General features: G+C 33.0%; 3 protein-coding genes across 15 annotated transcripts; 2 read left to right on the top strand and 1 right to left on the bottom strand.

Moving 5' to 3' along the window:
• The first annotated feature begins 4810 nt into the window (after positions 1-4810).
• LOC110618797 (ABC transporter G family member 6) lies at positions 4811-7379 on the top strand. Its single transcript, XM_021762040.2, has one exon. It carries the CDS (start codon positions 5032-5034, stop codon positions 7294-7296), a length of 2265 nt encoding a protein of 754 aa, XP_021617732.1. The 5' UTR covers positions 4811-5031; the 3' UTR covers positions 7297-7379.
• A 2766-nt stretch (positions 7380-10145) lies between these two features.
• Positions 10146-19216, bottom strand: LOC110619464 (ribosomal lysine N-methyltransferase 4). 13 transcript variants are annotated; one of them, XM_021762934.2, is made up of 16 exons: positions 18307-19216; positions 18093-18202; positions 17411-17480; positions 17204-17314; positions 16740-16802; positions 15915-16022; positions 14988-15057; positions 14544-14584; positions 14360-14440; positions 14039-14074; positions 12688-12771; positions 12189-12322; positions 11555-11643; positions 11298-11446; positions 10543-10621; positions 10146-10477 (listed from the first exon to the last, which is right to left on the bottom strand). In XM_021762934.2, the coding sequence occupies exons 1-16, from the start codon at positions 18418-18420 to the stop codon at positions 10467-10469; spliced, it is 1350 nt and encodes a 449-aa protein (XP_021618626.1). In that variant the 5' UTR covers positions 18421-19216; the 3' UTR covers positions 10146-10466. The 13 variants fall into 13 exon arrangements, with proteins under 13 accessions (XP_021618626.1, XP_043814231.1, XP_021618620.1 ...); XM_043958296.1 differs by lacking the exon at positions 14988-15057 and adding an exon at positions 15377-15440 and having other exon boundaries at positions 10146-10621; XM_021762928.2 differs by having other exon boundaries at positions 10146-10621.
• An 18-nt stretch (positions 19217-19234) lies between these two features.
• LOC122724043 (histone H4) lies at positions 19235-19758 on the top strand. Its single transcript, XM_043958302.1, has one exon. The coding sequence runs from the start codon at positions 19235-19237 to the stop codon at positions 19544-19546; it is 312 nt and encodes a 103-aa protein (XP_043814237.1). The 3' UTR covers positions 19547-19758.
• The last annotated feature ends 3895 nt before the right edge of the window (positions 19759-23653 follow it).

Below are 23653 nucleotides of genomic sequence, written 5' to 3'. Positions count from 1 at the left end.
ACTCTGGAAGATTGAAACTTTGAGGTCCATGCTTGCTTGCTGCCTATCCACACATGCTCATAATAGTTTTGCCCATCTTCTGTTTTTGACTTTCTTGCATTTTCTTTTTCTTTCTCTTCTTTTCTCTGCCTTTCTAATTAAGATTGGTAAGCTTGCAATTTGTGGTAAGTGATGGTAGCCTATCTGCATCAACTACCAAAACTGTAGAAATCTACTCTTTATAGAGGGAATTACTATTAGGTCCCTAAATTTTTAGAAAATTTATAAATTTATCTATATTTTAAAAAACACTAAATTACAGCATCCCTATATTTTATAAAATTGAACTATTTTATCATTTTATCAAAAAAATCATTAGTCAATTTATTTTAATATTGATCAAAAAAATTAAATAGTATGAATATTTTAAATTATATGGACTAAATAATATGAATAATTAAAATTATAGACTAAATAATATAAATATTTAAAACGATTAATAGTTTATTTAACAGAATGAATAAATAGTTAAAATTTACAAAATATAATAACGTTTTAATTAAAGGATTTTGAAATAAAGTGAAATATTTTTAAAATTTAAGGACTTAATAGTATTTTATCTTTATCTATTTACCCAAAACTCAAATTGTCCCTCTTCTTGTATAACTCTTCTTTTTAGCTTTTGCCTCTTAGAGAGGGCTATCGATAGCTTGTGCAAGTTAATGGCTTCCTTAACTTGTCACCCTTTTTCTTTTTTCAGTATGTTTGAAATTTCTCACATCCATTTGTTAAACATGAAAAGTAAGAGATACTTGTAAAATAAATATAAAAAAAAATTAAAGCTTTTGTTGCTTTATTTTATTTTATTTTTATATAAAAAAATTCGATATCTAAAATTTATTAATTCAACTATTCCAAACTAACGCTGACTAGATCCATTGAAAAAGTACAGTGCTCCCTCTCGAATTCGCTCTGGATAGATCCATCGAAAAAGTACAGTACAGCGCTCCCTCTCGAATAGGGGTGAGTAGTATTCGGTTCAAATCGAAAAAATCGATCGATTCGAACCGATTTGAAAATTTGGTTTGGTTTTTTATACATTTCAATTCTGTTCGATTTTTAATTTCAGAAATTTCAGCTATTTCGGTTTTGATCAGAAAAAACCGAAAAAACCGAATCGAACCAATTAGTGATAATAATATGTTTTTTCAATAATATAGAGAAATTAAATCATACTAAAATTAAAATATTTTAATTAAATTTTAAAATATTAAAAATAAAGTGTAAAAAATAAAAAAATTATTAAAAATCGAAACCGATCAAACCGAATCGAACCGAATCAGACCGGTTCGGTTCGATTCGGTTTTTGATCAAAATCGGTTCGATTCAATTTTCATAAACACTAAAATTTTAATTTTTGGTTTATTCAATTCGGTTCGATTTTGAACCGAACCGACCGAATGCTCACCCCTATTCTCGAATTCGCGCTGGATAGATTCATCGAAAAAGCACATCGTTCCCTCTCAAATTTCTAAAAAATGCTCATGTTGAAGTTATTTTTTTTAAATATATTTAATTTTTTCTTTAATTAATAAAATGATATTTTCAAAAAATAAGTAGGAAAAGTCATTCCAAATCTAGTCATTCTTTCTCTCCCCCATTTATATAATATTGAGTTTGTCTTTTTTCTTGAAGTTTGATGAGCTACATAAGGGTCCTAAATCTTTATACACTCAAAAGCTTTTGGCAAAAAGTTGGATTAAATTATTAAAATGTTAGCTAAAAGTATTTCCTAATTTAGATGATTATGATCTATGAATCTCTAGAAACTAATTATTTTACATTATCCATCAGAAATCCATATGGCTTCTCAAGAATCATTTCATGGGGTTATCAACTTAACTACCATTTCTGTCCTTTTCCTTTTCTTTTTTTTCTTATGAATTTAACAGAATTTGTTGGTAATATATATATATATTTTTATAAACTATCCATACTCTGAAATCCATTAACTCAATCGATTTAAATTAGTAATAAATAAACAGGGTGAAGATCATTCGATTCAAATAAAATAAATTGATCGAATCGAATTAATTTAAAATTTTAGTTTGACGTTTTATTCATTTCAGTTTGGTTTGATTTTTAATTTTAAAAATTTTAGTTATTTCTGTTCAATTCGATTTTGATCGAAAAAATCAAACTGAATCGATTAGTGATAATAATATAATGAAATTAAATCGTAATAAGATTGAAATATTTTAATTAAGTTTTAAAATATTAAAAATAAGATGTAAAGAATAAAAAGTCTATCAAAATCCAACTAATTAAATCGAATTGAATCAGATTTATTTGATTTGATTTTTATTCAAAATTGATTTGATTTTTACTCAAAATCGATTTGATTTTTACTCAAAATCGATCAGGTTTTTACTCAAAATCGATATGGTTTTTATTCAAAATCGATTCGATTTTTACTCAAAATTAATATGAATTTTATAAATATTAAATTTTTAATTTTCAAATTATTTTATTCAATTTTAATTAAAAAAGAATGGGTTCTTCTCATCCCATCATAGCTTTTAAGATTAATTTGTTGGTAGTAATAATTAGGTAGCTTGACCAATGTTTGAAAAATTAATCATACATCCAATTTAATTTAGTTGATGCTTGATATCTACTTGCAAACTTAAGGTTTTTTTTTTTTTTTTGAAAGTGATGCTTTAGATTTATATGATTTAATAATAATCATATTTTTCTCTAATAATTACTTAAGAAAATTAAAATATATTTATTTTGAGATTTAAATTATCAAAAATTATTAGGACTTAAATCTCTAATTTTTATAATAAAAAATAATTGAATTATTAAAAATGTATTAAATAAAAAAATCCAAACATTTATATCTAAAACTTTAAATTTTAAATAATAAAATTAATTATAATTAAAAAATTAAATTAAATTTGAAAATTTATTTTATATTATAAGTTTTTTTATTACTAAAACTTGTAATCTCCTAATTTAAATTTTAAATTGAAAATAAATATATTTTATATTTATCATACATCATAATAAATATTATTTATGCACAAATAAATTCTTATTATATAAAATATCATATGTAAATTATATATTATAGTATTTTATTAAATATTTATATTAACACTATTATAAATTTGCATAATATTTATATATAGAAAACTCTATTTTATATAATAATATTAATAAAAATATTATATATTTTAGTTTATAAAATTTTATTTTATTTCAGATTTTAAATTTTTATTAATTTATGATGTTATATAGAGAAATGGTAATGACGGGTAAATAATGTGATTGACAAAAAAATATTATTGAAATATTTTTTAAAAAATTATTTTATTAATTAATAAAATTTAAAAAATTATATTGTAATATATTGTTAATTTTTTAAAATTTAATTTAATATTTTAACGTGATAAATAAAAACAAAATTTTCTTTTTCCAATTACTAATTTGATTAGTGTGTAAAAGTAAGAGCAAAGCTTGAGCTTGAAGTTTCCTTCACATAAATGCAAGAAGCCAAATTAAATACTTAGATTACATGTGCATGCATTTATATGTGTCTAGTGATTCGACATTAATGCAATGCACTCACTCAAAAATTAAAATCAATACAGGATACGATCACGTCATAAAAATATGATCAGATGGTATTCGGTTCTATTTAATTTTTCATTAAAATTCGCTCTCTTAATTATAGGGTGAGACTTCACAACGTAATCCGAAATATTTCAACACACTTATAATCGTGAGATTTCATATTTATTAATTCGTACTAATTGAATTTTCAAAAAATTTAATTATTATTTCTATTTTCTTACAGTATAAAAACTGATAAATAAAGAGATTAAAATACACAATTTTTATATAATTACTCTTAAATTTAAAACATTATATTACACTCATCCTCCTCTTCGGTTTGTACATCAGAGTGACTACCATAAGTACCACCCACTTTATATTCTCTTATTTACAGTTTAACAGTAATCAGTCACACCAATAATAAAATTTTATAACAACTACTACTCCATTCATTTTATAATATTTATCTATTTTACTTTTTACACATTTTAAAAAATATAATTTTTTATCAACTTTTTAAATATATTTATTTTAAAAATATTAATTTTTATTAAATATTAAGAGATATTTAAAGAAATTTTTTAAAAATAATATAAAATTAAATAGAATTATAATAATTACTAAAAAAAAATAGACAATAATTTTGAAACAACAAAAGAAGAAAAGGTGGATAAAAATTATAAGGCAAAAGAAGTATGATATAGATATTTAAATCTTAAAATATAATAGCAATGCGACACTTTCAATAATTAATACTTTATTTCATAATTTTTATTTATATTATTTGTTTTATATATTAAAAATATAAAAATTGTGAAAGAGTAACTAATTCTAGTAAAATGTAATTAGTAAATCAGCTAGAGAGCGTAAGATTAATAAGGTAAATTCGTCACTACCTCTTTATATCTTCCATGTTAGAACCACAAACAAATCTTATACACAGTAGATGAACATCCAACCTACTTAACAAAGTAATACAAAATAGACAAAACCCATGTTGCCACGTGTCAACATTGACCAACCAATGTCACCCATGTGTGATCACACCCCATTTCTCCAAGAAAAAGAAGACGTATAGACAACAAATTAGGAGGTTTTAGGTCACCACTTTCTCACCTCCCTCCTTCCTCCTACAGTCAAAAATTAAAATCATGAAATCCCAATTTCCTTCAATTCCCATTTTTTTCTATATAAACCAGCAAATCTCACACTCAATCCCAAACTAACCCTAACCTCCAGAAAACAGAAACACACTCCACCACCTCCTCCACCCTCCTCTTTAACGCCGGTTTCTCAGCCGTTATCTCTCACCTCCACCTTTAAACCAGCTTATCTCATGCTCCTCAAACCTGCTTCACGCCGTCAACGTTACTCTCGCTGTTTCTAGAAGACTTCCCTTTATAAACACTCTCTACTCCTCCTCTAAAGATTATGTCTCGCGTTGTAGCGGAGAACTTCCCTCCCGCTGGTGATACGTCGCCGTTTTATACTCAGACTAGTATGGAGCTTGACCTCTTTCATTCACGCACTTCAGTCGGAGCGTCTCCCACACTTGGTCAGTTGCTTAAGCGCGTTGGTGATGTACGGAAAGAAGCTACTGGTGACGGAAACGAAACTCCTGTCCATCAAGTGCTTGAGCTCTCCGATACTAGTATGGAGGCGCCGAGTTCTATTCCGTTCATTCTCTCATTCAATAACCTGACTTACAGCGTTAAACTTCGCCGGAAAATGACGCTTCCCGGGTTTGTTAATCAGCGTCGCCCCCATCACCAACTTGGTCCTGCCACCGCTGCTGTGCCCGTGGTTGGGGAAAGCATGTTTACTACAACTAAGACTCTCCTCAATGACATTTCCGGTGAGGCTCGCGATGGAGAGATTCTCGCCGTGCTTGGAGCTAGTGGATCGGGAAAATCAACTCTGATCGATGCATTAGCTAATCGGATAGCCAAGGATAGCTTGAAAGGGACGATAACTTTAAATGGCGAAGTTTTGGAATCGAGGATGTTGAAAGTGATTTCTGCCTACGTGATGCAAGATGATTTGCTGTTCCCAATGCTCACCGTCGAAGAAACACTCATGTTCGCCGCTGAATTCAGGCTGCCGAGAAGTTTATCAAAGTCGAAGAAGAAAATGAGAGTCCAAGCTCTCATCGATCAGTTAGGGCTACGAAACGCAGCCAAAACTGTCATCGGAGACGAAGGTCACCGAGGCGTTTCTGGAGGAGAACGACGTCGTGTTTCTATTGGAATAGATATAATCCATGACCCGATTATACTGTTCTTGGATGAACCGACTTCGGGTCTGGATTCGACCAGTGCGTTTATGGTGGTGAAGGTTTTGCAGAGGATTGCACAAACTGGAAGTATAGTGATAATGTCCGTACACCAGCCTAGTTATCGCATTCTTGGTTTGCTAGATCGGTTGATTTTTCTGTCCCGTGGCCAGCCCGTTTACAGTGGACCTCCGACGCATTTGCCGTCGTTCTTCGAGGAGTTCGGACATCCGATTCCGGAAAATGAGAACAGGACAGAGTTCGCATTGGACCTAATTCGGGAGCTCGAAGGGTCACCAGGAGGGACTAAAAGCTTGGTGGAGTTCAACAAATCATGGCAGAACATGAAGCACACTCCAAATACTGAACCAGACCGCCATGGATTATCGCTGAAAGAAGCAATAAGCGCAAGCATTTCGAAAGGGAAACTTGTCTCTGGAGCTACAAACAATGATGCAAGCCCACATTCAATGGTGCCTACATTTGCAAACCCATTTTGGATTGAAATGGCAGTTTTGTCAAAAAGATCTTTGACTAATTCAAGAAGAATCCCTGAATTGTTTGGAATTCGATTGGGTGCAGTTTTGGTTACTGGGTTTATTTTAGCCACCATGTTTTGGCAGCTGGATAATTCACCAAAAGGGGTTCAAGAAAGATTAGGGTTCTTCGCATTCGCCATGTCCACTACATTCTACACTTGTGCAGATGCTCTTCCAGTTTTTCTCCAGGAAAGGTACATTTTCATGAGAGAAACTGCTTACAATGCTTATAGAAGATCCTCTTACGTTCTATCTCATGCACTGGTTTCCTTACCTTCTTTGATTTTCCTCTCATTTTCCTTCTCCGCCATTACATTCTGGGCTGTGGGGCTCGACGGTGGATTTTCCGGTTTCTTCTTCTATTTCTTAATCATCTTTGCCTCTTTCTGGGCTGGAAACTCCTTTGTAACATTCCTATCCGGCGTCGTTCCTCATGTTATGCTTGGTTACACCATAGTTGTAGCCATTTTAGCCTATTTCCTTCTCTTCAGTGGCTTCTTCATCAACCGTGATCGAATCCCAGCTTATTGGATTTGGTTTCATTACATGTCTCTTGTGAAATATCCCTATGAAGCAGTGTTGCAGAATGAATTTCAAGATCCCACCAAGTGTTTCGTTAGAGGTGTTCAAATTTTCGACAATACTCCACTTGGGTCAGTGCCCACTTCATTGAAAGTGAGGTTGCTGCAAACAATAAGCAATACACTGGGGATGAAGATAACGAGCTCAACCTGCTTAACTACAGGATCAGATATATTGCAGCAACAAGGGATTACAGATCTAAGCAAGTGGAATTGCTTGTGGGTGACGGTGGCTTGGGGATTCTTGTTCAGGATTTTGTTTTACTTTTCTTTGTTGCTGGGAAGCAAGAACAAGAGAAGGTAAGACGACGATGGTGGAGAAGATGGTGTGCTTGGCGGGAGGATGTATGAATTGTGTTGTTTGTTTTTTCAAATTTGTTTTTTTCTAGAATTTGACCGTTGTTTTGGCATTTTGGTGTAAAACTGTTATATATTTATATATATATATATATATATATATATATACACATAATATACAATAATCTTTTAGTAGATAAATTAATTCTCTCTATGTTACGTTTCTTTGAGAAATTCAATTGCAACCATAAGCTTCCTTGTTCTTTAGCATGGGAGAATCATGCTAAGAAAAGGAAAGCAAATATAATCATGTAACAAATTATTTCCTGTGGATTTGCTTATTGTTATCTTCAATGTTACCATTTTTTTACATTCACAGAATTAGATTGATGGTAAATACATCAGAATAAATAGAGATCTCAGATTTTATTCTCTAATCTTCGATTCTCGTTGCAAAAATCATGTTGCCCTCTTCTTAAAATTTGAGTAGAAAATAAGGTATGGCTGCCTTTTATTATGTGAAGGAATATATTATTAATTTGCGTATGAGGTGATTTTCTATAGGTTGGTGGCCTAAGTTAGAGTTGCTTATTGGTTAAAGTAACCTATTAATCATAAATCCATGACGTGAATTTTGAATCTATCACTTGTACCTCACGGTTTTCATAGCGTTAATATTAGCACCTAATCAACATTAATTAAAATACCTTCAAATGGTAACAATACAAAAATAAAAACAAATATTCATTTTCAATTTATTAATACTGAAATTATCTTTAAAATCATGACTCGTAGTTGAAGTAAATTAGGGTTAATCAGTATTCAATTCAAATCAAAAAAATCAATCCACCTGAATTAATTTGAAAATTTACTTTGATTTTTTATTCATTTCGATTTTTAATTTTAAAAATTTCAGTTATTTTGATTTGATTTTGATAAAAAAAATTTAAAAAATCGAACCGAACCGATTAGTAATAATAGTATATTATTTTCAATAATATAAGGAGACTAGATCATATTAAAGTTAAAATATTCAATTAAATTTTAAAATATTAAAAATAAAGTGTTAAAAAAAATTATTAAAAATTCTAATCGATCAAACCGAATTGAATCAAATCGAATCAGATCGATTCAATTCGTTTAATTTCTCACCAAAATTAGTTTGGTCTAGATTTCATAAATATCAAAATTTTAATTTTTGATTTATTTAGTTCGATTTGATTTTAAACCGAACCAATAAAATTACTTTTTTTATTTTTTTATTCATTATAAATAAAAAAAATAACTATACTAAATTTTAATAAAAATAGAGATAATAAAAATATATTATCCATCATTCGATTAAAATGCTTGTACAAAAGTTTAATAAAGTATATAGAATTATAAAATGACACTTATTCAAAACCGATGGAAGAGCTGGCAATGGAGGATGGCACCATCAATAAATTTAGAAAACAGGTGATTTTGTTGCAAAGGCATTAAAACTAAAGTGTGAATTAATTTACCAATCTATGCATTGTGAGGTTTTGGTTAAGTTTGGTTGCAAAATAATGCATGCAATAAATGTGAAAGTTGATGAAAATAATTAAAAATTGCCAATTCTATGTTAGATGTCAAACGTGATCTATTATTTCTAAGCAATTATTGTTTACAACAATTTCATGCTTTCATTGTGAGTCATTAAATCCCTTTTACTTTCTTCATGCCAATCTTTCCTCAACCTCCACTACTCTTCACTTTTAAGTTTATTTACAAATTTCAAATTATTTAAATTTATTTTTAAGTTAATAAGGTCATCACTTATTAAATTTTGAAATTTTGAGCAATGCTCTATATTTAACTATTTTTGATATTTTAATAATAATTCAGATATATTTTTAAATCAAAAAATAAATTTTAATATTTTTAACTATGAATAAATTTAAGCTCCTCCTCGTCTTATCCTGCCGTGGCTCTCTCTTTCGCGGGTGGACTGTAAATTTTCCTTTTTAAATTTTGTTGATTTTTCTTAGAGATTGGCACTGATTTTTGAGAGCTATTCTTGAATCTATTGTTTTTTTTCTTCTCTTTGTATTTTTTGTTTAGTCTTCCAAACGGTTGAAACTCAAATTTTGCTTTTTGGTTATTATTAAAAGTCAACAATAACCTAGAGATTTCGAAAGGTGCGAATGGATCGCCGAAGAGGATCCCCATCCCACTTTTATTGATGCTGTTGGATCTGTCGTCTCTCTCTTGGCCAGTGTTTTACCCGTTGTGTTGATGACTTCTCCTTCTCCAAGATCTTGCATACAGATTTTCTTTTCAGAGAAGACATCTCTACTTTGTTGATTCTATTTGCTAAGTTTCTCATTTTAAATCTCGGTGTCTTTCCATAATTTGGCTGTTTTTTCTTTATCTAAAGATGATAGTTGTTATACTATTGGTGATAAAATGCTCAAATTGAACTTTTGGTGGCGGCGGCTTTTGCTCCTTGTTGGCGTTGTCGGGTTATGGTTCCAGGTGACCTACCCAATTCTAGGTTGGGTTGGTCTTGTGCCTTAAGCCTTACATGTATAGTTGTTGTTTTGGGCTAAGCTTTCTTTATATAGGTTCTTTTTTGAACTGATCCATTTGTACTTCCTGCTTATTATATGGCTTTTAATGATATTCATTGCCTTTGACCAAATAAAAAAAAATGACAGACACATCCTCACGGTTTTCGTGACTGTATTGCTAAAAGGTGAATTTGTTTTTCAATTCTTAGACGATATAGTGGACTGTTCATGGACGTGATTGTATTGTTTGATTTTCGAGTTTTATTCTTCAAAAAAATCCAAAAATAAAAGGAAAGAAAAGAAAAAGATAAGTCTTTGCGAGTGTAATGAAGAAAATTGTGGACAATTGATTGTCAGATTTTTCAGTTCCAAATGGCATACAAAATATCATTATCACATATAATAATCCCTCCATTTCTCGCAAAATTGTACAAATATACTGTTCTGCGTTACAAACAATCCTCCCTTGTGCTTCACAAAATTGCTGAAGATGATCAGATGCCTTGCATTGCAATAGGGTTCGCTCGTACAGTTACGCGGAAACGACTGATTTGCTTCTTCCCTCCCCCATTATACCATCTGATTGCTCACTCTTATTTGATTGTTCATTCTTGAACACTTCCATGGTTACCAGTAGCGTCATTCACTGAAATGCTATAACAAAGACGCACAATAATTCTTCAACCATGCTGAAGCAGATTTAAGGATACGAAGCTCACCCGCAAGGAGATGTAGAGTCATTTGCCTTCGAAGAGCAAATCTTTTACATATGGAGGGAGAAGCAGCATTCCCCAACGACTGTACAGTACAAGCAATGGTTTAGAACTGAAAAGCTTCTCTTAAAAAGACATGATTATCTTTTACAAGTCGTTTGATGTGTGAATGTATTCCAGAATAATTTTATGCAAATCATTTACAAATCCATGTTGACATATTTGATATGAACAGAAATTCATTTGGAATCCCATCTCTTAATTCCGTGAAATTAGCTGTCATCATTGGTAGATTTTGCATATAAAATTTATGTTTAATATATAATAAGATTCTAGATATGGGAGTTCATGAGTTCATCGGTAAATGAAATGAATTCATTTTAATTTGTTGATTTGTTCTAAAAATAATGTCAACATTTCATGCAAGAGATATATCAACATACAAGTTGCATCTTTTGTATCTAAGATTGTCAAACTGCGTGTGGATATATCTAATTATTTCCACATATTGACACTAATGCAGACTATAACCAGTAAAAAAATTCAGCTCCATATTTGACTGGGTATCTTAACTGGGCAATATCCGTCTCCAAAGTTGATTGGGTATCTTTTTGAGTCGGGAAATAACCAAGTGGAATGTTTGTTCAGCCAACAAAACCTCAACCATCATTCACGTCCAAATTCCAAACTTAGGCTATCTAGCAATAAAATTAACTTTAAACTAAAATCTGATAAAACAACGAGAAGCTGCAAATGTTCACCTTAACAGAGGCATTATATTCCTCAATAAGTCTAGTGAGATGTGACAACAAGATCTCATGTGCTTGGATCTCTTTGCTCCTACTTTTAAAGGGGCGCCTAGCCAACCGACCATCATTTTGCACAGCTTCCAGGACCAAATCACTTAAATCTGATATTCCAATATATTGGTTAATTTAAAAAAAATAAAAATAAAAATAAAAATCCTAAAATATTGAAAATATCATAATAGAAAAAGAAAAAATGATTCAAGGCACACCTTGATGAGAAGTGCAACATAGAACCCGAGCAAACGCACGAAGTGACTGTGGCACACCCTTCCCTTTTCCTACAGCAGACTTCACTTCTCTATTTGATAATCAAGTCATCAGATGTGGGAAAATAGAAATATAATAACTCTTTCAAGTCATGCCAAATTAGGCTCTAAAGTAAATACTACAAAAGATATAACACTGCATAACAACTACAGATAACATTACAATTCAAAGAGAAGTAAGTTTCTTACAACCCAAAGAGTTAAATCAAGCACACTGTTTGTCCCAAGTTCAGAATAACTTGGCCACCAGTATTTTACAAACTACACCAATTTCAAGTATACGAGCCATGAAATGATGCCAAAAAAATAAAAAAATTGACAAGTAAACCAACTAGAACTTGCACCTACCATAGGGTCCACCAGATATATGAGTTAAAAGCAATCATGTTTCGAAGGTCTTCAGCCAACAAATAACTTAATCTGGACTTACATAAGCATTTCAGTTTTCTACTATCCAAACTCAAGGTTAATTATAGTTCTGTGTTTTAATTCTATCAAAACAAGTTTGAGGTAGCTCCACTTGTGATACTGCTTGATTTTTTTAATATCAAATGATAAATCCAACCACAGTACCTACTTGATTATGAAAGAATCCCATGAAGTCTTGAAGCCATTGTCATCTTCAATGGCTGGTAAATAATGTTTTTTCAAAATTTCCAACTTCGTTTCTCGTAAGAGATCATGATGAGGTATATCAATCTGAACCTTGACCTGAGATTTACCAATGCCATTTGTAAAAGATAATCACTAATAAGAATACATGAAAAGAAAACAATAATGAAAGAAACATGACATGAAAGAGTTTTAGCATCAAGAAGTTAAATAGCATAAGCTAAGAGAGAAATAAAAATATATGAAAACGTACAGTATATATCTGAAATAGATGCTGCCAACGACAACCAGTTAATGCAGATGAAAAGAACTTACTCATTAATATTGAGAAACCAGTATTTAAATGGCTTTCAAATACCAAGAAGCAAATAATTTACTCTCACCAATCAAGAATCAAACGGAACCATGTAAGACATGAATTCATCACAATTAGAGAGCTATTCAACTTCAAATCCAAGACTAACCTGGTCATGGATATTGTATGGAAGTGTAAATCCAAAGTCCAAGAGCAAGGTAGCATTTGAAAATTTTCCATATCTAATCAGTACCTGGCCCCACAAGAGAACAAGATTACATTCATGTAAGCGGTGGGAGCACAAGAAAATCATGGTTATAAATTAATGCTAACCTTGTACTACTGAAACAGGCATCAATTGTATGAGTTTGTGTTAGGCAATTCTAAATATAGTAGAAGTTCAAGTTTCAGGAGCTCTCTTGATAGTTGAACAAGATATGAAATTCTACCATAAAGCATATAGCATATTGTGATCCACAATCACAATTTCATTCAGCAAATCCTTTTTAATTTTGGGTTGACAAGAGCAAAAAGAAATGGAAGAATTAGTAGCTGAAAAAGTAGGGAAAAGACAGGTGGGTTGGCAGCCAAAAGAAAAGGCATTTTTAGAGTTACCAAATAGGTTGACCTAGTTATTGGAGGTCAAAAAACTATAATTGACTTCAAACAGCCAAACCAAACATCCTTTTATGCTAGGTAATGGCACTTACCATCCATGAGGCAAAGGTTATTATCCCAGTGATTGTTTTATGTCCATGGCCCATTACTTATAGGCCTCAACAGGAATGGGCCCTTCATTTTCCATTAAATGTTAGCCAATATGTGTTATAGTCGCTGTTATTTGAATACATGACTCAGAGTGTGTTAATAACTTAATGTCAATCTCTTGTGTGATGGCAAAAACTTATTAGTAGGAAATGGCATTCAGAGCTGTTTTAATAGCAGAAAAGAAAACAGAGAAATTAAGTGGCAGAATGTATGACAAGGAATACTTATTTTCACCATTCAAGGAAGTTCCAGAGCGATAATCCAAGTTACTTTTTAGTTTGGGATAAGGGTAATGTACTCCTTTATATATATATGTGTGTGTTGGGCACTTTCATCCCCTTGAGCTAATTTTTGAGGATGAGTTAAGCCTAGTCTATGCCTCCCCATCTAATATAGGGCCTCCCATAAGTGTTTCATGGTCTAAGTGTTTGGTCCTACCTCATATGCCTTGGGCACTCCTTCGCTCTTGGGCTAGCTTTTGGGGTAGAGTTAGACTTGGTCCATTTTATAAACACAGAGAAACATGCTTCACGAGATTCTCTTGAGAATGTTCCCCAGACAGTCATGACTTGGCAAGGACTTGGAGGGTCAGCATGAGAATGATCACAATCTACTTATCATGACTATTATTGTAAAACATATGATCCTAGATTTTTGCTTTGAATAAGCATGATGGCTATCAAATTGAACATCATTATATTTATCATTGTAGAGGGAATGCTAATCATTTATGTGAAAGAAAAGGAATATACCTCTTCATGAGCAGCATAATTGCGATCAGCAATGACCTGCAGACATGGATCTCAAGCATTAAACAAAAGATGTAACCTACAAACAATAACTAAAAGAGGTATAAGTGAAAGAAAGCTCCAAGGAGACAAGTACATTGAGATATGAGATCAATGAAGACAAGAACAATGGTTTTTAATTATTCTTTGAGATTAGAACTTCTCTCAGGGTTATTAACAATACCAATGGAATGATAAATGTGCATTAAGCAATAAAGAATAGGCAAGACAGAGCAACTGTATAAAGTAAGAAATATAAACAAGGGAATGAAAGAAAGAGTATACCTCAGAGACATGTTTGTCTTCATCATTTAACACAATTGCTTCAGAAACCCCATCATGGTTCAGAAAATCCGCGAATGGAATCTACATAATAATCTAATAATTCAAAGCAATATGGTATAAAAATAGAGTAAAGAAACTGATATTATAAAGGGTTTCAATGCAAATACAATTATAAAAGCACTACCAGAGATACTCCCTTTGTGCTTCCCCAAGCTCGAGATTTAACTGTCATATTCACAAAAACAGTGTCATAACAATAGCTTGGCAGAATAAAATCCTATAGAATCACTGGTACCATTCATATTTTTTTGGGTAAAAATATGAATTCAGTTGCTTGGAGAAAGAATATGGTTGTATCATCATTCATACAGCACATAAGTTAGTGATTTATTTATGGACTAGTACTGTGATGCAGTTTATTAACCCTTTAAAATGATTAGCCGTTTTGATTTGCTTACCACTGACAATCATGACAAGAGCAATAAAATAGAAAACTTTAAAGCAGACCAAATTCTAGGATAACATAAGTGAGGCTGAACAAAGAGCTTTTGGCATTCAAAATGGGAATTGTGTATTAAAAAGAGAAACGTTCAGTAAGTGGCAAATGCTTCCAAAAGAAGTTGCTCACCTAAAGCATATGCATGGATGAAATCCTTAAATGTGATTCTCCTTAAAATATGCGGGAATTGCTCAAGAGCCTAAAAAAGAGGGAAAATTATTCTGATCAAAATATGCAAGGTAAGCAAAGGTAACAATCAAATATTTTTAGTAACTGCAGGTAAGGATAACTCCAATTACTAAGGCACTGTAGGTCATTGACAAATGTTTTGATTATTTGATGTTTTAAAATTTAGATTATGTTACCAGCTAAATAAAATGATTCAATGCGTTGAAAGATATGAAATACTGATACATATTTCCAAATTGATTGTAACACCAAGCTCCTCCTTTTCCCAAGCTCTTTCAAATAATCATATGGAGAGTAACTGAGAGGCTAACACTTCTCCACATCCCTACCTCTTAAATTCCTTTCTCTTCTCATCTCCCTATGCCTCCCCTTTTGTCCCTTCCTCTTCTTCTTCTAAGGATAGAAAGAGCAGAATAAATCAAAGCATTAGTTTCTCAGCTACTCTCCACAAAATCATTTGAAAAATTTTGGCACAAACGAGATACTTACATTATGAGATAAATGCTATTAAGAATCTAAGATACCCTCTTCCTCAGCTTCAGTTTGCTATGATCAAATCCTTTTCTATCAATCAAAAATCTCTTCAAGATTTTATTACAAACTACTTCCAAACAATAATGACTAATGAGGAACTCCAAACAACCAACTTAGTCTAAACATTTTATTTAATCAAATCCTAACTTTACTTGAACAAATGAATTAGAAGCAAGTAGGAACAGTATAGTGAATAGACAAAAAAAAAAGAGGTCAATATTAAGGAGGGAAAAGCTTGATCCAAATGGAAGTACTGTGAAAAGCCTGCATGAGCATTCACAACAGCTGACACATATAAGCTTAACATTCAGACGAGAAACAAAATGTACATACCGGCTTGATTCTAAGGAAATCCTTTTCAAGTTGAGCTTTTTGTTTGATTGTTTCTTGATACACGAAGCTTTGACAAATCATGTCCAACTCACTTCTGCTCCAAAATATCTGCAGAATTTCGAGCAATGAAGGTTTAAAACAAAAAGTTTTTCTTTCACAATAAAGTACATCTAAAGCATCAATTTCAACTTTCAGAACAGTTTGACCATTTAAGTAGTATCATGTAATTCCATAGAAACAACCAACAATTTTGATTATATACATTCAACCTGAAGAACCATTTTGTACTTGCTAATTTCCTTATCAGGCTATTGCATCAGCCATAACTCATAAGCAAAATATTCATCTTAGACCACAGAATTCTTCTGAATTGAAAGATTTCTAACCATATATTATACTTAATCATCAAAATAAGAGAAGTGGGAGCAGTTTGATAGACCAAACATGGAATTTCTAACAGAACCAGACAATCCATTAGAATGCCACTTCTGAATTTAGAAACTGAAGGAATGCTAATGCTCTCTCTTTTACATTTCTTTTGTCTTAACCTCAAATTTTCCAGTTGACCATTCAAGCTTGACTTCCACCAATAAACAACTATATTGTTAGGATATTTCCCTTTTTGGTAATCACATATACATCTGCTACTCTGCCAAATATTAGGATCAATATAGTAAAACCAAAATGAACCAGAAACACTAAAGAGAGTATCATTCAACTACCTGTGACTGTGAGCATTCTATAACAAAGAGAAGGTTAAAAAACATGTTTGGAAATTAATTCAGAACCTTCTTTAATGAGTAAAAATGAAAGATAAACATTTACCGTGCTATTCATTTCTCCAAGCTGAGGAAGGCAGCTTACATAATGGGCCCACTCAGATTCCTGCTATAAAGGGAAAAAGAGGAAAGATCATGATTAACATATTCTACTTAGCAAGAATACTGATGAATCAGTTCAGCATCCACATGAGTGCTGTTTTTGGTCTAGGTGTTTGTTTAGGATGTGATAGCAGCTAAATCAATTGTAGGCTTAGAGGCACGTGGTTTAGCAGACAGCAATGCACAAAATCCAAGTTGTCCTACATCTCATTGATTCTTGTCTTGACCCCTTTTTGTGCATGATTTGGCATAAATTCACATTTGCTCAAATTTCAGTATAAAAAGCTAAAAACAGCAAAACTAACAAGGTAAAAGGGGATTCTTCTTAGGGTGTAACATGTACATTATGCAAAAATATTATTCTACCAAAACATAATTGCAAAAATTCAATGACGTGCTAAATTTTACCCAGCCAAGTTTTTGCTCAACCAAAAGTGCAATAGCAACCTTCGTAACACTCTCAACTTGATCATCTAATAAAGCTGACGCTTTTGGAAGTAGATTATCTGATGATATTTGCTGAAAAATTCAAGACAACTACCAATCACAATATGGTAAAACTAAAGCTAGGTTCCTCTTACAAAAGTAAAGACAATGTACACCAGCGTAACATACAACACTATATGGAACTCTCAATATGCAGTCCCCAATTTGTATGTCTCTAGAAGCAAATAGAGACCTGCATCTAAAACATATATTATTAGATGAACAGATAAATACCTAAAAAAATTGTAGCTATAACAAGAGCTGCAATGCATCATTGCATGAATTTTCATGGTTAAAAAGAAAGGCGTCTTGATGCCTTTTAAGATGAAATCATTTTACCCACTGCAACTCAGGTAATGAATTTCTGTCCAAATTAGGCATTCATTTACAAACCAACATTGTCACTCTTATGCACAAAAGTAATTACACATTCCACCATTCTCCACATTGTAGGGGAGAAACTTCCATTTTAGAAGCCATACAAAGCAGTTCATCATCAACAGTTCAGAGCATAGCATGGGATTAAATGGTAGAGTAATATCCAGAAAGGAGCTACGCATCATATAGGGCCACGAAATAAATGGACAAATTTCCCAACCTGTTAGAAGACAACAGGCTATTCCTTCACCAGACTTGAAGGCAGGAAAACAATATCTTAGCACTCTAAGCTCTTTAATTCAATCGCCAGTACGATGAATAACGAGTCCCTATTCAACCAAATAAACCTTAAGCACCATTTCACACGCCAGTTCCTATTAGCGTTCATTTGCAATTTTGAATTAGTCAGAAAAACAGGGAGTTTCTAAACAACCTGCCGTAGGAGACTTTCCCAATGTAAAGCTTGGATGAAACCTGGACACCAGCTTTCCTCTCCAACCATGGCAAGAAATCTCCACACTCGTCATCCAAATGATTCAATACCTATTAGCATAATCCTTAGAAAGCAATACAAACAACTAGACAGATAATATTGAAGGTCATTTATGCAAAGAGAGGATACGAATTGGAGTAAGTTTAGAGCGAACCTTGACTTCAGATATGGAGGAGAAATTCAGCCTAGCCGAGAAGCGGTGAGAAAAGGTGAAGAAGAGCTGACCTAGAGACCACCGTGGCTGGCTGGTGCCAGCTCGAGACAGCATTTGCTGGTTCCGGTAGCTGGTTTACAATTGAATCGAGAGCAGAGAGCTGAGCAACCCAATCAACAGAAAGGAAGGGTTAACGAATAAGCTTGGCACTTCCAGCGAGAAAAAATCATCAAATGATTATCCTCTAGAGTTTCATCACCTCCCTCAACCACTGAATCAAGCGAAATTGCACCAAAATTTTTTTCCAAATTTTCATTCAATTTGAACAAGACACTGAGAAACGCAGAGCCTCCGGCTTTCTCTATTACCAAACGCAATACAATTCTGAATAGGGATAGAAGGTGAAATGCCACGCCATCAATCCACATTGTATAAAAAAGTCGCAACCTCAGACGTCCGATAGAAAACAACGGTCTAGATTTCTCCTAAAACACATCGGCACACGGATCGACACCAATGTACCCACGCGCCTGCTTGTATAAATATCCTCGTTTTCCAATTCTTTTCATCTCACCGGAGCCAGCAGTCTCTTTCCCTCAGCTTCGCTCTACAAAGTCCGACACGTAAGGTACTGAAGCTTCCCCTTTTTCCCACTACTTCTATTATCCATTTAATCGTATAATTTTTTTTCTCATTTTCCCTCAATTTTATCGAACGATCGCTAGTTCTTCCCTTTCTCTACCCCCCTTCAACTTTGGTGGTTGTTTGGTCAACGAGAAACTGCTGGAAAAATAAAGAAAATTTAGTTCATACGGTGTGTTCATTTCTTTATTACTTGTTGCAAAAGTGTCTAGCTCAGATAAATTTGATTATGTGGGTTCTAATTCATCAATTGAATCAAATTTACAGATCCTTCCTGTGAACAAAAATGTCTGGCCGTGGCAAGGGAGGCAAGGGACTAGGAAAGGGAGGGGCCAAACGTCACCGCAAAGTCCTTCGCGATAACATCCAAGGCATCACAAAGCCAGCAATTCGGCGATTGGCTCGCAGAGGTGGTGTAAAGCGTATCAGTGGATTGATCTATGAAGAGACCCGTGGAGTGCTCAAGATCTTCCTTGAGAATGTGATTAGAGATGCTGTGACCTACACAGAACACGCTCGCCGGAAGACTGTTACGGCCATGGATGTGGTGTATGCATTGAAGAGACAAGGCAGAACCCTTTATGGGTTTGGTGGTTAGGGCTTTGGATTGGGATTTTAAGTCTTGCTGTCAAGAAATTGTGTAGTTTTTGGGCTATGTATGTGTTGAGAAGGGTAGGTTGGTAATTTTGGATTAGTGTAAGCAATTCAATAGATTAGGCCTTTGGTTTTGGTTTTGACCATGCTTCTGGGTTTTGTTGTAACTATGCTGAAGTTGGAATGCAACGAAATGAAATGGGGGTGTTTGATTCATCGTTTCTTCCTCTTTTTTCTTTTTTCTTCTTTTTTTTTTTTTTTTTTTTTTTTTTTTTTTTTTTTTTTTTTTTTTTTTTTTTTTTTTTTTTTTTTTTTGCCTTGTCTAAACGTTTTGAAAATCTATTGCCAGCCCTCTGTATGGATCTCGGGAAAATAGAGGGAGGGAAAATATTTTGAGAAAAATAAAAGTTAATTGCTTTTTTTTTGTTTCTCGGAAAAGAAGGGGAAATAAAAGAAAGAGGAAATTTTACTCTCCTCTTTATCCCCTTGTTAATTTCACTATAAATTCGAGAGAAATCATCCTAGAAGTGTGTCTAATTTTCATTGCTTTTCATTTATTTTCCCTTTCTTCCAAGTAAAAATAAATGAAATAGCAAAGAGAATACTTTTTATGTTTTACTATTTTTTTTTCTTAAAATACATAATACAAATTAAATTTAAATTTACCTCTAAATTATACAAAATTAAACTAAATTTGTATTTTATATTTTCCTTTATAAATATTAAATAGATATTTTAATTATTTATTATTGTTGCAAATTCACATTTACGATCATTAATTACAGCATAACTTTGGGATCCTAAGGTTTCTTGAAACAAATTAAAAAGGGTTAATCGTTAAAAAAATTTCATATTTTATAATTTTTTGATAGAATGTATTTTAAAAAAATTGTACTTTGCCATTAAAATTCATTAATTCATTAATATAAATAACACATCCGCTTGTTACAAAATAATTTCAATATAACCTAAAAAATTTTATATTTTAAAAATAATTAATTTAATTTTATATTTTAAAATATTAATCGTTGAAAAAACAAATAATTTTCTATAATAAAAACACTATTTTATCATACCACCTATTATAAAATAGATTAAAGGCGAATCAAAATTTAAATTAAATTTATTTTTAAATTATTATTAAAAAATTAAATAAAATTATTACTTATCTATTTTTTTATTTTCGGTTTATTTTTTTATTTAACTTTTTAATAATAGTGAGATAAAATTTGATATTTTTAATTCATTGTAAATTTTAAAAGTAAATTTGACCTTTTTATCCCATAAAATTATTAAATAAATATTTATCAATTTTAATAATTATTTCATGAACATCGTATATCTATAAATATGATATAGCAATAATATGATTATGTAATAATGATATAGATCTCTATTTTTAATAAAAAAAATTATGGCATAATAGTTATTTTAACCGTTGAATATAATTGATAAAAGTTTTAAAAAATGTAAAATTAAATTTACTATTTTTAAAATATAAAGTAGAATTGAAAAAATTATAAAATAAATAATTTTTTTGTAATTATTTTATTTTATATTATGACAAGGACATGACCTTTCTATTTGTGGATTAATAAGTGTAATTTTTAAATTTTTTAAAAATTAAAAATATATGCTTAGATTGGCTACATAAATTGTAAAATAATTTTTTTTTTTTTACAATCAACCCAATTAAAAATACTATACTACTAGGATTACAATGATAAGATCCCTTAAAAGACAAAATTTGTTAGCCTTCGAATATGGTTAACGGAGACAGAGGCTATGTTCAGAGCTAGATGCTTGATATCTTGGATTAGATCTTTAATTAAAATAGGACAATAAGAACTTTTCAATGCCTGAATAACCACTTGGCAGTCTCATTCAACCACCACAGTCTGGAACCCATTGTTGACGGCCATTTAGACATTATCTCTGCATGCTAGACATTCAAGCACAAGAGGATCAGTGATATGTATCAAAATTAATTTTAATGATTCCAGGTGATGATGTTGAGTCATCTGGGTCCTGAGTTTACACCAGTGAATATTGTCCGCTTTGGCTCAAGGCCGCACGGTTTTGCTTAAAACGCGTCCACTGGGTTTCAAGGGCAGAGACTTATAAGGCCTTCTCCCTTTCAACCTCTTTCCGATGTGGGATACCTATGATCCACCTCCACCTGCGTAGGGTTCTTTCTCCCCCATACAGGCCTGAGCGTGCTCGCTCAACACACCGTACTCATGAGGACCAGGTTATTTTCCCACAGACGGCGCCAATTGATGATCTGAGATCCAGAAAATAGGGTTTTTACAATGGGCTCTGTAAAATTTAGGAAAAGCTTAAACCTAGAGGCGAGTATTTCTCCTTTTATAGGTTTCCTTTTGTCTGCTAGTGATGTGCCAACAGAACGAATATCATTAGACCACCTGTCCCTGCTACGCTGATACGGACGTACGAAGGAATCAGATCTCTGTCCCATGCGCAACGGTCTCTGATTCTCTCTGTGTGCGGGTAGGCGGGTCTGCCAGGCGGATGGATGAATCCTCCTTCGGGTTACGGACTGGACCGGAGAATAGGAACAAAGCAGGGCCCAAATGAGATCGGCCCGAGGTGTAATGAAGACGAGGCCGGCCTGGTGGAGAAAGCCAGATGAAGCCCGGTCGTGAGGCTGAGCGGACTGGACCCAATTGGCGTGAGTGGCTTGAGGATCTCTAAGTAATGGGCTATTTTCTTGGGCTTGGCCCTAGACTGGGGTGAGTTGAACTCAGAAATCATCAATTGGTGCCGTCTGTGGGAAAATAACCTGGTCCTCATGAGTACGGTGCGTTGAGCGAGCACGCTCAGGCCTGTATCGCTCAGGCCTGTATGGGGGAGAAAGAACCCTGGATCATAGGTATCCCATATCGAAAAGAGGTTGAAAGGGAGAAGGCTTTATAAGTCTCTGCCCTTGAAACCCTAGTGGACGCGTTTTAAGCAAAACCGTGCGGCCTTGAGCCAAAGCGGACAATATTCACTGGTGTAGACTCAGGACCCAGATGACTCAACGTCGTCACCAGGTTCTAGGGGATTCCAATCTTGAGCTTGATTAGCACTCACTAATGCAGCACCCTCTGGATACAAAGCTTCTTCATTTGCCAGATTGAACTCTAAATGTTGCACAGCCATTTGTAAAACCTGTTGGTCATCTTGTTTCTCCTTTCTAAAAACAAAGGTGCCAAAGGAGGAAAATAATCATTTGTATAAGATTATCACCATCCTCTATATTTTTTGCCATTAAAACAATGGACTCCCATAAATCCTTAAGAAAGGAGGGAATAACTCCAAAAGGCCACCACCCTAAGACAGGTAAAGAAAAAGTGAGAGGAGGTTTCAAAGCCCCCACGGAAAACACAAGACAGATCAAACTGGTCCACATGAAGATTCATATTGACATTGGTAGGGAGTTTGTCTTTAAGCAATAACATGTGAAAAATGAGTAGTTTTGATGGTACCTTTTATCTTCCATATCATTTTCCAGAAAGAATTCATTATAGTGGTAGAACTAGTTTCAGGATTTCCTCGAGAAGATTGGCCATTTGAATTTATCCCCCCCCAGCTCAAAGGAGCAGAGAAAATATTTTTCACTTCCTCCTCTCTGAAGTTTGCTCTCAAAACTTCTAAATTCTAAGACCCAGTAACATGATTTATCAATTGACTCACCAAGCTTATAACTTGGCTGGTGATCTTCTCTATACATAGGCAATGAGGGGAAAGACTTTGAAATCCATTTTTCTGATTTACAGAAAATAGAGGTGCAATCCGAGCAACCATAACTCAAATCCAAAAGTCAGCCAAAAAACTCAGAATACACAGCTCAAAGCAACTCAGACACGTCCCAAACCCACAAGACAGCCTAGAAACAAACCAAACATTTACCAACGCTGCACAATCGACGCACCGTTTCCACCACATGAGATACCGAACTCAAAAATCAACAGCCATCAAATCAGCACCACGACAGACCACAATAGCAACAGGAAAAACAGTAGAAACCATTGAAACAAACATGCAACGCCATAAATGCAAGATCAGGAAAGTAGTAGAAGGACAATAGCAACTCCAACGAATAAGA

Source organism: Manihot esculenta, chromosome 7 (assembly GCF_001659605.2).
Source record: "Manihot esculenta cultivar AM560-2 chromosome 7, M.esculenta_v8, whole genome shotgun sequence".
Classification (NCBI taxonomy): Eukaryota; Viridiplantae; Streptophyta; class Magnoliopsida; order Malpighiales; family Euphorbiaceae; genus Manihot; species Manihot esculenta.
This window is presented reverse-complemented; position numbering and strand designations above follow the sequence as displayed.

Coding starts and splice junctions, on each gene's coding strand:
- LOC110619464 (XM_021762928.2), bottom strand. CDS start 18,420: ATGCTGTCTCGAGCTGGCACCAGCCAGCCACGGTGGTCTCTAGGTCAG. Junction 18,203..18,306: donor CCTCCATATCTGAAGTCAAG/GTTCGCTCTAAA, acceptor TTATGCTAATAG/GTATTGAATCATTTGGATGA. Junction 15,058..15,914: donor ATTTCCTTAGAATCAAGCCG/GTATGTACATTT, acceptor CCTCTTTTTTAG/GCTCTTGAGCAATTCCCGCA.
- LOC110618797 (XM_021762040.2), top strand. CDS start 5,032: ATGTCTCGCGTTGTAGCGGAGAACTTCCCTCCCGCTGGTGATACGTCG.
- LOC122724043 (XM_043958302.1), top strand. CDS start 19,235: ATGTCTGGCCGTGGCAAGGGAGGCAAGGGACTAGGAAAGGGAGGGGCC.